The sequence below is a fragment of the Ostrinia furnacalis genome, unplaced genomic scaffold, assembly GCF_004193835.3.
Source record: "Ostrinia furnacalis isolate ACB-3 unplaced genomic scaffold, ASM419383v2 OfSCF7447, whole genome shotgun sequence".
In the NCBI taxonomy this organism is placed as follows: domain Eukaryota; kingdom Metazoa; phylum Arthropoda; class Insecta; order Lepidoptera; family Crambidae; genus Ostrinia; species Ostrinia furnacalis.
The window spans coordinates 416,203-429,488 of NW_021137686.1; the positions used below are offsets into that span (position 1 = coordinate 416,203).

General features: G+C 39.3%; 2 protein-coding genes across 4 annotated transcripts; one reads left to right on the forward strand and one right to left on the reverse strand.

The window, feature by feature from the left end:
* Positions 1-188: 188 nt before the first annotated feature.
* Positions 189-1,244, reverse strand: RpII33 (RNA polymerase III subunit RpII33). The gene has a single exon (XM_028320712.1). It carries the CDS (start codon positions 1,053-1,055, stop codon positions 228-230), a length of 828 nt encoding a protein of 275 aa, XP_028176513.1. The 5' UTR covers positions 1,056-1,244; the 3' UTR covers positions 189-227.
* An 835-nt stretch (positions 1,245-2,079) lies between these two features.
* LOC114364523 (L-threonine ammonia-lyase) lies at positions 2,080-11,851 on the forward strand. 3 transcript variants are annotated; one of them, XM_028320709.1, is made up of 10 exons: positions 2,080-2,151; positions 2,775-2,888; positions 3,340-3,410; positions 3,937-4,224; positions 4,706-4,868; positions 6,190-6,345; positions 6,724-6,860; positions 9,075-9,174; positions 10,166-10,291; positions 10,777-11,851. In XM_028320709.1, exons 1-10 carry the CDS (start codon positions 2,137-2,139, stop codon positions 10,927-10,929), a joined length of 1,323 nt encoding a protein of 440 aa, XP_028176510.1. In that variant the 5' UTR covers positions 2,080-2,136; the 3' UTR covers positions 10,930-11,851. The 3 variants fall into 3 exon arrangements, with proteins under 3 accessions (XP_028176510.1, XP_028176512.1, XP_028176509.1); XM_028320708.1 differs by lacking the exon at positions 2,080-2,151 and adding an exon at positions 2,297-2,500; XM_028320711.1 differs by lacking the exons at positions 2,080-2,151; positions 3,937-4,224 and adding an exon at positions 2,287-2,500.
* Positions 11,852-13,286: the final 1,435 nt, after the last annotated feature.

Consider the following 13,286-nt stretch of genomic DNA (forward strand, 5'->3'; position numbering starts at 1 on the left):
AGATATGTATTGTCTTGTCAATGACATACCTAGATGCAATTTTCGTTTTATATGTATTTGATTACACATTTTACAGTATGTACTATATTGAATGTAATTACTGTAATTAATAATATTAAACATTTTCTTTGCTGTGACTAAACCGTAGGTTTATGGAACCACAGGCATTTAAAATAATAACAAAACCATTAGATTTAATTCATATTTATTGTTTACTGTCCTTAAATTTAATTAATAGCTAAAGCATCATTTTGTGCCTCTTGAGCCAGTTGCATTTGGAGATTTAACAACTTATTTTTTAGAACTACAATACCCATTAGGACAATATTCTCAGGTTTCAAAGATCCTGATGATTCAACATTGTAGAAAAATTTGTTAGGTTTGGCTTCCCAGTTGAATTCTGCTTCATACTGATCTTCATCAAGTTCTGTGTGTTCACTCTTAGGCCATTCATCTGGTTTGGGGTACAGAGTGTGCCTCATGATATTATCTGGGTCATACTCAAATGAAACGCCAGCAGTAGGATTCCATTTAGCATGTTCCTTTCCAAAGCCTTTCTTTGCATAGGCCTTCAGCTTTAACTCTTGGCCTTTTCGGAGCTTGATAATCAAAATCTCATCTGCCTCTCCATAGTCTGCTTGATCTTCATCCCGGTGGCGAGACGTGGCAGGCACTACTCGTGGGTCACTCGACTTCAAGTCAGCAGTCGTCACGTGTCTGGTTTGGTCATCAGTGCACTTCACATCCAGAGTAAATTCGACGCTGCACTCTGTACAGAAGTCGACGCACATGCAATCTCTGGAATAACGAATTTTGTCTACGACTTCATCGGATATGAGGGGAATGAGACCAATACGGTGAGCGAGGAATTCGTCACTGAGAACTGTAGAGTTTGCTTCCAACTGAACCCAATCGATGGCCATTGTTGGTGTTTCAGCAATAAACACGCGACGCATGCTGTTTGCTACGCTTAATTCGGTGTCTTCAACAACATATTTCACATTATCATCAGTTAATTCTGTAATGTGTACAGAAGGTTGATTCGCGTAAGGCATTTTGGAGGTTAGTCGCCAGGTATATTTTGGAACTCTTAGATGTATCGGAAGGTATTTGTATGTATTATTTATTTTTTCTTGTTCAGCGATTTCTTATTCACTAGATAATAAGAAAAATCACAAAAACAATAACAACCAAGATTCTTCGGTAAAGCGTCACCGCGCATCATCTGTCAACTGTCAATGTCAGTCAACCAAAGACTAAAGACTGATGTCAAAGTTTATGGTACTAGTGATGGGGTCTAGATCATTCAATTATGTTCAATTGAATAGTGATAACAAAATCCACATCGCAATCACAGAACTTATCGAATGAGCCAGAAAATACCTAATTTACTAAATCCACAAAATAGTTTCAAAATAAAATTGTATATAAAACCAGGATACCATGTGAACAATACCAGAGTAAAAGCTACAAAAAAGTTAATTATAATTTATAAGTTCACACTTGTAGCTTGTAGGTGCCACTTCTGGCACCCAATAATATGCCCTTAAAACCCCTTGATTATGAGGTGTGGAGTGGCCCCTCTACCATTGGGCATCTGGGCAAATACCTACTCAGAGTCCCGCAATAGACGTGGCCGCTGCCTGTTCTCAGTAAATAATTTATTATAGTTTCATAATCTAATATCCAGGGCCCCTGGCTTCTCCAATATGGGGTGACGGGATTATAGCCAGGACCACATGGTCTGACGTCCTGAGACATCCCCGCACCTGAAACTGCTGGCCATCACACAACTAAGTAATAGACCTAACTGTAGCATCAGTGATTGTAAGTAGGTAATTAGTGGAAATAATAAATAAACTGGGCTCTTCCTTCCAGATTCTCTTCTACACCCTAGATAAGTAGGTATAGGTATTCCATCAAAAAAATATTCAGCACACAACTTTTAGAGGACGGGAGAACATGATCTACCTAAGAAAGAACATATTGAAAGTTTTCACTAAGCAAGAATTCACTCACTCTGGCTCTTGTACTATGGCCTGCAAAGATAAGGGTTAATTAGTTAATGAAGAGTGGTAATGTATTACCTGCTGAAGTCAGACATTAACTTACTTAGATCTGTAGAATAAGAACGCGATGGAACGAGTCCAGGTTAGTACCTACACACTAATTTTATAATGAAAGAACTCAACTTATAGAAGTAGGTAGATACCTCAATTTAGTAAGAACATTTCCGCAACTGATCATTTGAATCTCTCAGCTTGCAAAGCGCAAACATAAACAAAGCACGCGCGCTCAGCTAGGATAGTGTAGACAAAAGATATTAAAACAAAACAAAATTCGTTCAAAATAAAAGATAATTTGCGTAGTTGATACAATCATTTTAGCACATGGTTATCAGAGTATAAAAACAACATTCATAACGCGTATCGACGTGAAATCGTTCGGTTTATTCAGAGAGTCTTAAGTGAAAATGGAGCTGTATAAGTGTGATATTTCGGTAAATATTAAATTTTTCTGTTAATAGAATTAATTGTGATGGGCTTTGTTGCTAATGTAGGATATGTATAATTTCGTCATACAGTTGGATTTAAACTTTGACCTCTCTTCATCATTTTCTATCATAATTAGCTTGAGTTATACGTAGATAACGCTTGATTGACTCACTCCACCGCTAGAAGTCACGGGGTCCAGAGTACTCGGGAGTGATTCGGAATATGTTGTAAAGAAACATTAAAGGGAAGCAATAAATGAAACCAGCCATGGTGTTCCAGACGGTAGAGTTCGACCCGATGTGCGACAAGGAGAATCCTCAGAGGATATCATTTGAGGATGTCTCGGCTGCAGCCTTTCGGATTCAAAGTGGGATCGTCAAAACGCCATGCGTGGTAAGTTGGAGTTGGTTTTATAACTTGTATGATGTCTGGAAGAAAACGCTTTCACCGATAAGAAATTCTATATTAAATTATGTTCATTGTTTATTTAATCTTTGTACATTGTATCTACTTTTTTTTAAGAGCTATTTGCGCAAAAAGTTTAAATTTTATTTTACTATAAAAATGTCTTCTTTGTATCATCATTGTAATAAAAAAAATACAACTATAATAAAATACACCAAGTATATACAATATAATAATACCAAAAATTGAAAGTTTCGAACCCACGACATTAATTTGTACTCTGTCGGTGGTACGAGTATTGACCTACGTACCTACCTATCTGCAACAAAATCGTGAAATTATTGTTAACTTGTTTTTTAAAGTTATTTGGTCAACACAAGAAATATAAATAGGTAACTACTACTATTAACTACACCTAAGTAATTAATATATTTTTCAGAAATCCCATATGTCCTCCTCCTTCGGTATGGATGTGTACCTCAAAAATGATTTCCTACAACATACAGGAAGGTAAGCCTCGTTCGAAGTACTTTGTACTTGCGATATCAACAAAGTTTTTGTCCTGATAATTATAATCATGTATGTACCCCTGAACTTTCTTCACATTCACTTAATCAACTTGTTTCATTATTAATAATATATGTCGGAAGGCGACTACCGCAACGTTGTTGACATCATACTGTGATTACAAAATGTAGTTTAATGGCCAAACAAGCCAATTACCTTACTTACATTTTTTGCATACTTGCATTACATACTTACTTAGTTGCATACACACACTCGTAATGACTTCGCAAATAAGCTGAAGAGTTTCGTCAGCATAAGATCATGTCATTCAAAGTAGAAGAAGATGTTGTGAGAGTTCAAGAAGTTTTTCGCGCAAATCATAAACAGCCAATGTTTAAAAAAAAAACATGATAAAAGTTAAATTCTTTCAAAAATATTAAAATGAGCTTGGTCAAACCAAAACCATGGGGAAGATTTAACTTAGACTTTTAAAATAAAATTTAAAACGAGGGGGCGTGTGACTCAACAGTTTCAAAGAGCGAGGTGCCCGCAACGCCTTGCTTCTGCTCTCGAAGGAAGTGAAAGAGCGCGGCGTGATCTCAGCCTCGCTGGGCAACCACTCGCAGGCGATCAGTTTCCACGCCAACCAGCTGGACATACCTGCCACCGTGGTCATGCCCAACGTGGCGCCCATCATGAAGATACAGAAGTGCCGCTCCTACGGCGCCAACGTCATCATCCACGGCTACGACATGAAGGAAGCCAAGTATCACGCCATGACTCTGGCTAAGGAGAAGGACCTCACTTACATCAACGGGTAAGGAGTGGTTCCCGCGGCCACAAAACTGAGACGAAAAGTCATCTTTTTCACTTAGACGTAAGACCAGTAAGACTTCAAATATTTACGGAGGCGAATGCACTTTACACAAAAAGTTGCTCTACTTTAGCTTTTCCAATGCATGATGCCCAAATGTCAGTTTTGATCAGAAAAGCTTGCTAAACGCATTCGCGTCCGTATATGGCGCCTCGCAGGCGCGGATCCACCGTTGTGGGCTCTGTGGGCATGCCCACAACCATAATTATGCTTGTTTTAATTATGATCTATTGATAAGATCGATAGGCTGATGATAAAAAAACGACTGACTGATGAGCCTTTAAAAATCGAGCGTGATTGAGTTCGTACTCCAATCCAACTCTCACTTTGCTAATTTTTGTTGGCTGTGCCCACAACCTTTTTTGAGGGCTGGATCCGCGCCTGGCGCCTTGAACTGGTGCGTTAACAGCATCGTTGTCTGCAGCTACGACCACCCGCACATCATGGCAGGACAGGGCACGGTGGGGCTGGAGATCGTGTCGCAGGTGCCCGGCGTGGACGCCGTGCTGGTGCCCGTCGGCGGCGGCGGGCTGCTGGCCGGCGTCGCCACCGCCATCAAGCACCTCAAGCCCCACGTCTTGATTTATGTGAGTTTACTTCTTCTGTCAGCTTCATCACCACTCCAGCGGCGCTTAAAAAGTATTGTTGACTGTTAAATTTTCACTTGTAAATTATTTAAATGTCTGCTATGGCATATGGTCTATTTGCATCTTGACTTCCATTTGCGATTACCTATAAATGGCTAAGCAGATACATAATTTAAGGTCCCATTATTTGTATTGTATTGCTGTTGGTTTTCCGAATAAAATAAAATAAATAAACCCTGGTCGGACTTGAAACCTGAATAACACGTTACATCTGTAAACAACTTAAAAGTAAAACCTATGCTGCATTGCATCGCATTGCATCGCAACTTAATACTTACCTTAATTTCGATGTAATGCCTCTACCTACTAAGTACTGTCATGCGAGTTACCTAAATGGAATACATTTGATATTATGTATTTACCTAACTACTAAAATTATTTTAACATCTTTGTGTAGGTATTGCACAAACCTCACGAGATAACAGAACTTCCTTGATTTGATGTCAAAACATTATTTCGAAATATGTAGTAAGTTAATAACATCCGTGAACTACGCATTTACAACATACATCGAGTATCTGTTCTTAATATCTGCTCTTAATTAAGCTGCATGGGCGGTAGTGAGATAAAGCAAGAACGTTCAGTTATTGATTAAGCCCATCAACTATGCTACTGACTACTGACCAATGAATACTTATTGGGTAATCATGAATAAAAGCGATCAGGATCATTCGTAACGAGTCTACGAATCTCAGTGTCAAAGATAACCGCTATCATTGGTCACACGTGCTAAGTGTTGTGCCTTATACTAGTTACTTATCTCGATGTTTATGTTAGTTCATTAAACTTTTCACCAAATTGCTCTTTTATCAGCTACTTACGTGTGCTAAGTAGTAACCGATCTTTTCAATCGCGAAGTTTGCTTATATCGCTGTTCTTATCGATGGAATAAGCAATTACATTTAGGATGCATTGTGCTCTGATACAATTACCATTCTTTGCAGTTTGCATCTCCATTCTCCAATCATTTTAGATATTAATGAACTTCTCGGAATAGAGTTCAACCACTATCGTGCTACGCTTCACTTGACCGTGATCGTAAATCATAACACTACTATGAAACGGATTTTTTTAAATAAAAATCAGTTCACTATCCTTGTTGTTTACTACCTGACAATCGTGGGTTCGATTCGATTCCCACCTTAGGCAATTCGAATCTTTCAAGTATTCAATTCAACAGATTTTTTAGTTTAAACTAAAAATTATCTGAATCTATTTCCTACACATATGAGTAAGTAAATAATGTCTGTTGTTTTTTCAGGGCGTGGAAACTGAAAAATGTCCCAGTATGAAACTCGCGATAAAATGTGAAGAGCCAACGAGTGTAGATATTCGGTCCACACTGGCAGATGGTCTGGCGGTGCCCACTGTGGGGTATAACGCATACCGCACAGCTAAGGATCTTATTGATCGAATGGTATTTAAAATTATGTATTTTAAAGTATATTTTAAGTCTCCTAGACTTAAAATACACTAACTAACAAACAGTTTTAACACAACTTTGGTCCCGCACGGGACGAACGGAATATGTTACCTATTCTAAAGAATGGCAGCAATGTCATACAATGCACAAATGACAAAATCACAATTCACAAAATTTGGCCTACTTTAGGATTTCTTTTTTCGATTTCACGTGTACCTACACTAATCACTCTACTAGAAATCCTCTATCAAGCAACCGTCTCCGCGTCTGCTCGCTCTTGATTTTTATTTACTATCATAGTTACGCTCAGGTGATCTCCTATTAACCAACTACCTCCCCACGCTAAAATCAAATCTATTCCTGGACTTCCAGATCACAGTGAACGAAGACTGGATCGCGCGCGCCATCCTGCGGCTAGTGGAGCAAGAGAAGTACGTGGTGGAGGGTGGCGGCGCCGTCGGCGTGGCCGCTATCATGGCCGGCCTGGTGCCCGAGCTCGCCGGGAAGAAGTAAGACCGCACACCAAATCTGCCCCCGATAGGTTGTTTTTTTTTGTCCACAACGAGGAAGCTCTTGGCCTGTATCTTACCTGATGGTAAATATAATGATCAGGCCGAAGGTGGAAGCGAGCTTCACCACAGAATAAGTAATAGTACAGGTACAGAAGGATTACTCCGCAAGACGATTTAAATAAATGCGAGTCTTGCTACGACGCGATACAGTGGAATTCAGCTCGCACAGCACTACGTACCTACAATTGTATTCACCTACAAGTTTTGTCTCTTTCTATCGCGTGCCTCTGAACTCTTCTTACGCTGTTAGGGTTGCTGTCTAGTAGTGTCTAGTAAAAAAATAATTAATCTACTTATTTGTAATGAGGTACGTATGTAGGTAAGTACGCATTCATTATGGAAAACCTTGGAAGAGGTCTTTGTCCAGCAGTGGACGTCATTTATTTTGGCTGAAACGAACGAACGCATTCTGAGCAATAGTCATGGTAGGTTAGGTTCCTATACTATCCTAAGAATTATTGATTACCTACATGGTCAACATACCTTTCAGCATCTTTGGGAAGGGAAAAAAAAAGATAAATCCGGTAGATTTCTTTTCGAATTTAAACACGTACCCGAACGCCGCACAATAATATTTCTTTCTCTTTATGTCCATTTTTAAATAATACTTCGATCATAGAATTAGGTAGGTACTACAACGCACGCCAGCGTCCTGACGGGCGCGCGCGTGACACCCGACTGATATAATACCCGCCGGCGGGGCGCTTCGCTGTAGGTAATTATCGGATGTACCGCACGGAGTGAGCCAGGCCTGGCTTCACCCGGAATCCTCAACCACGGAGGAACTGGCTATCTTACCTCTAACTTACACAACAATGCTGTTAACATTGTTGTTATGGCGACAGACTTATGTAAGATGGTGGTAGCTAGCCAGGCGGACTTAGGTATAACAAGCCCTACCACCAACCAAACCGAACAGAAAAATCTGCCCCCACTGGGAATCGAATCCGGGACCTCTGCGTCTGAAGCAGGTGGTCTTACCACTAGACCACGAGGCGTTTAGTTCATCATCATTTCAGCCATAGGACGTCCACTGCTGAACATAGGCCTCCCCCAATGATTTCCACAAGGCCGGTTGGTGGCGGCCTGCATCCAGCGTCTTCCCGCTACCTTTATGAAGTCGTCGGTCCACCTTGTGGGTGGACTTCCTACGCTGCGCTTTCCGGTACGTGGCCTCCACTCCAGAACCTTGCTGCCCCATCGGCCGTCAGTGCTACGTACTATGTGCCCTGCCCATTGCCACTTCAGCTTCCTAATCCGTTGGGCTATGTCAGCGACTTTAGTTCATTTACGGATCTCGCAAATTTCTGATCCGTATGTGCGAGTTATAGAGGCGTAATCTAACAGCAACAATAATACCCTTTTAAATTATTTGAAACTTTTTTTATCTCCATTTTGGCTTTTTGTCACATGCGTCCTTTTAACTATCGGGGACGGAAAAGCTTCTTCTACCACGTTGTCATACTAAAGTCTACCACCTTGTTAGCCCATGAAATCTCTGAGCTGATGCTGCCTACAATGTGGCAGAAATGAAGGGGCCACGCCTACGTGAATACCTATAGTAGTAAAATAATTTTGTTTTTGTAATAAGGTCATTCAGTATTCACGCCCATTAAATACGTCACGTGTTTTTGATTGTAAAAATAAATATTTCATAATATATTTCCAAGTTCCTCTCATTATCTGGCCTACATTATCATACACGCGCTATCGATTATTTACAAATTCAACTACATAATTTAGATAACTTATTATTTAATGCCTTTTTACACGACGTACGAGTTGCCTTCGCGATATAACTATAGAGATCGCTATCACTAAAATCAAGATGGCAGAGTGGTTCATCCTCTCTGGTGGTAGGTAACATTATGAGATTAGATAGTTTCAATATAATCGCCTGCTTATAAATAAAGCCATGTTCTGGCCGTGCGAGAATGGTGTAGGTATATCATCCGGTTTACGTAGTATCTTATTCTGTGCTCTGGATCAATACGACGAAATAGTCTCAGTGTAATCACTGCCACTAAAGTGAAGTTCTCGCTATCGCAGTGGTGTGCATCCTCTCTCATCTCTACTGTACAGTGTGCATGTCTGTCGGAATAATTCTGATATAGGTAAACACTCCCGCTAAAACCAAGTTCTCTATCGCAGAGTGGTGTGCATCCTCTCCGGTGGTAACATCGACACGACGATCCTGGGCCGCTGCCTAGAGCGCGGGCTGGCGGCGGAGCAGCGGCTGGTCAAGTTCAAGGTTACTTTGTTTGTGTTTAAGTTGCTATACGTAGATCTAGCACTTAACTCAATTAGTGCCTAAGGTATGGGAGAAGCAAGAGGGGTGTCATTAACATTATTATGACATGGCAGTGCATATAATATAAGTCTGAAGGAGATCTGAAGTCTTGCTGATATTTGACGTTACAAAAACATGGGAGGGCCCCATGCTATGCCACTCCCATGCCTAAATAGACCCAATACATTGAACTGTCCCACCCGTGACATTGATAGGGCGGCGCCACCATCAAAACCGGATCGCTGGTTCCGATTTTTGCCATGTTGGAAACTATACAGGATGGAATTTTGTAATACCACCTGGAGGGAAAGTACTCTTAATATTGTAGATAAAATTTTTTTCTCAAAGAAAACATTCCTTTATTTTTGAAATGAAATAGAACTGCATTCAAAGATTATAAAAATTTGCTTGACACACCCGGGAATCGAACCAATTAAAATCTGTTAAAAATTGCACCCTGTATTTTTATTTCATCGATCGTTAGGGTCTGTGGTTAGGGTTAAGTATAAGGATGAAATCTCTCTAACAAACTTGATAAATCAAATGAAAGGAAAACCATGAAATCTTAAATTATTTTAATTATGTACAGAAAACTGTATGGTATGGAAGTGAATTTTCGAAAATTTTTGAAAATCTTTGAATGCAGTTAACCTTTCTTTTCAAAAATAAAGGAATGTTTTCTTTCAGTAAAATTTTCTATGTAGATAGAAAATTTTCTATGTAGTATTAAGAGTACTTTCCCTCCAGGTGGCATTACAAAATTCCACCCTGTATAGTTGAACGATAGTGGCGTCCCCCTGTCAATGAGTTTTGTGGGACAGTTCAGTGTAGGTCATCTATACCTCGCAGGCACTGAGTGAGTTAAACGCTCGACCTATAGACTGTCAAAATTTTGCTCGTTTAATGTTGGATTAAATCTGCAAAGAGTTTGAAAAAAATAAATGAATTTTAGGTGACGGTGAGCGACCGGCCCGGCGGCATCGCGGAGCTGTGCAAGCTCATCGCGTCCATCGGCGTGTCCATCAAGGACATCATGCAGGAGCGCGCCTGGGTCTACGGGGACATCTTCAGCGTCCGAGTGAGTATGCTACGTGACTTCAGCTACATTGGAGTAAAATAAAGATTCGTTCTTCGATCTTATTTATGACCGTTGATGATACAAAAATTGTGAAAAAAATGTACCAAGGATACCACTTGGTGAAACACACTTTCACACAGTGAAAGAATCACAACCGTACCGTAATAGCTTACTTCTTCTTTGCCTGGCCCATTCCCATTTTATTTGGGGCCGGCACTCCCTATCATGCGTCCTCCTGGGTCTCTCGTTGTTTACTTGGGCCTCTTTAAGGTCCTTATTTACTACGGCCATCTATGTGATTCGGGGTCTTCCTCGTCCTCGGGGCTTAGTTTAGATGTCTAGTACCTACCTACTTTTCTGGGTAGTCGCCTACCATACCTTACATCTGTATTAAAATAGTCTCGTACAGTTTTGATGACTCAAAATCATAAAAGATAGTATGAAGGAATAAAAAAAAATCGTAACACAGGCTGTTATATTTCCAGGTGAAAGTGGTGTGCGAGACACGCGGCCCCGAGCACTTAGAGGAGCTGCGCGAGATGATCGCCAGCTCCTACCGCGAGTTCTACTTCACGGGCGAGGCCGACTACTACGCGCGCCGCCAGAGCCTCTTCTCACTCGACGACGTTTCACATTAGCTTATAGATGACCACTGAACCACTGAACTGTCCCACCAAACTCATTGACAGAGGGGCGCCGCCATCTTTCAACTATACAATGTGTTTGGGATAGGGCTAGCGATAAAATTTAAGGCGAAGTTGTGATGTCAATTTTATCGACAAAAATGTCCCCATATGCGGGCCCACCCCCCTATCCCAAACACACTGTATAGTTTCCAACATGGCAAAAATTGGAACCATCGATCCGGTATTGACGGTGGCGCTGTAAATGCCCTGTAAATGTCACGGGTGGAACAGTTCAGTGTATAGGGTCTATTAGATACGACTTTAAAGTTTAAATACACTACAGGGGGAGAACAAGAGAGGAGTTAAAATTGACATTACATACACTACACTACACGGGGAGAAAAAGAAAGGAAGAAGAAATTGACATTACATACAAAACACTACACGGGGAGAAGAAGGCAGGAGAAAGAAATGTTTATTTGGGTCATAAAGAACTAAATATGCGCTCATATCCGTCTAAAAACAAACTTGACATTTATGCACTACATGGAGAGAACAAGAGAGAAGAAAGAAATTATTTATTTGGGTCATACGCTCATATCCGTCTAAAAACAGCCTTGATATTTATACACTACACGGGGAGAAGAAGAGAGGAGAAAAAAATTGTTTATTTGGATCATACGACATAATGCGCTCATATCCGTTTATCAAAACGACAAACGGTTCGCGCACAGGATGGGTAACATTTATGCAGATGAATCTCGCCACTTGAAATTAGGTAACAGATTAATATTATGAAGTAAGTTACAGGGTCGGTGCGCTTAGGGTAGAGCCCACTACTATTAAAATAAACTACATGTAAAAACCTTATGATAGTCTAAATATTATACTATTGATTATATAAATATATACATACCTACTCACAATTACTATTTTTACAATAGTTTTTAATAATAAAGATAGCATTTTCAGATTAGAAAACTTTTACAAATTACGCGATTGTAGATAAACGCGTTGATGTCTTTTATATGGCACTACGAATTATTAATGATTTTTTGAACAGTGTCAGAAAAAATAATATATCCTAACAATGTTTGTTAAGTTAGATCAACTAGCTTTTTCTATGTCGATACAATACTCGATGTTATAAATATACAATTATAATAATATCTGCTGTGATAATAATAAAAGGTAATTAAAGAACATTGTTTTATACTTAATTCACACTATCCCTTCACTGAAAGCCAATAACGTCCACCGTACACTTTGATTGAAGACAATTAATTTTTACTTTTTATGATGATCGTGGTAGTACCTGACTTTTTTAAAAATTTAAGAAAGTTACAAAATCAATAAAAATTCCCACACATGCGTGCATATGAGTCTTGGTTGTTAAAGCGTTAACAAATTTAATAATACATGCTTTTGCCCGCGGCTTCACCCGCGTGAAATTTAGTTTGTCACAGATCGTCATAAATTATAGCCTATCTCTCTGGGTTATAAACAATAATACTGTTAAGTTCCATCAAAATTTGTTCAGTAGTTTTTGCGTGAAAGAGTAACAAACATCCAGACATTCATACAAACTCGCATTTATAATATTAGTAGGATTAATAGGACTAGTAGGACTAGCTGCCCCGGTATACTTCTTACCGCCTATAAAAAGTATATAAGTACTTATCCTATGAACATAGGGATAATAATGGTGAAAGATTTTTTCAAATCGGTCCAGTAGTTTCGGAGCCTAGTGCATTTCACTTAAAAAGAGAAACAAGTTATTTCACTTATTTACAAAATAAACGTAGGTAGATCCTAAGCTAGGGGCGTACGGATTAAACTGGGGAACAGTCATTTTGCGGCATGGTAGTTTAGAGTCAATTCTGTATGCGACTAGTGTGCTGAATACTAGAAAAATATTAGATTTGTCAAATTGACTCTAGATCTTGAGATAAATACTATTAACTATTTATATGAAAAAAACCAAAATAAAAATACCAATCTGTATAAAAAAAATATTTACACTAAGATCCTATTTAAGAACGATATAAAAGTTAAAAATATATTTGCTTTTCATCAAATAATAGAAAAAAAAACTAAAAAAAGCTTTTTCTGTAAGCTTTTATGTTATGGTTTTGGTCAGGAAAATTCCATAATTATGGCAACAGTAATCAGCCATCATCTGGCGGTCCCATTGACCGTGGATATCATTCTTCCACTATCCTGATGTTCTGGTAGAACCGTTCTGCTTATTCCTTACTGTAATCACCCAGATTATGGGAGAAAGTGTCCAAATGGCTATTGTTAAAAAAAAAATACTCAAATTAAATCCTTATGTGTTAAATTTTTCAAACAACCAATTCTGAAAAGTC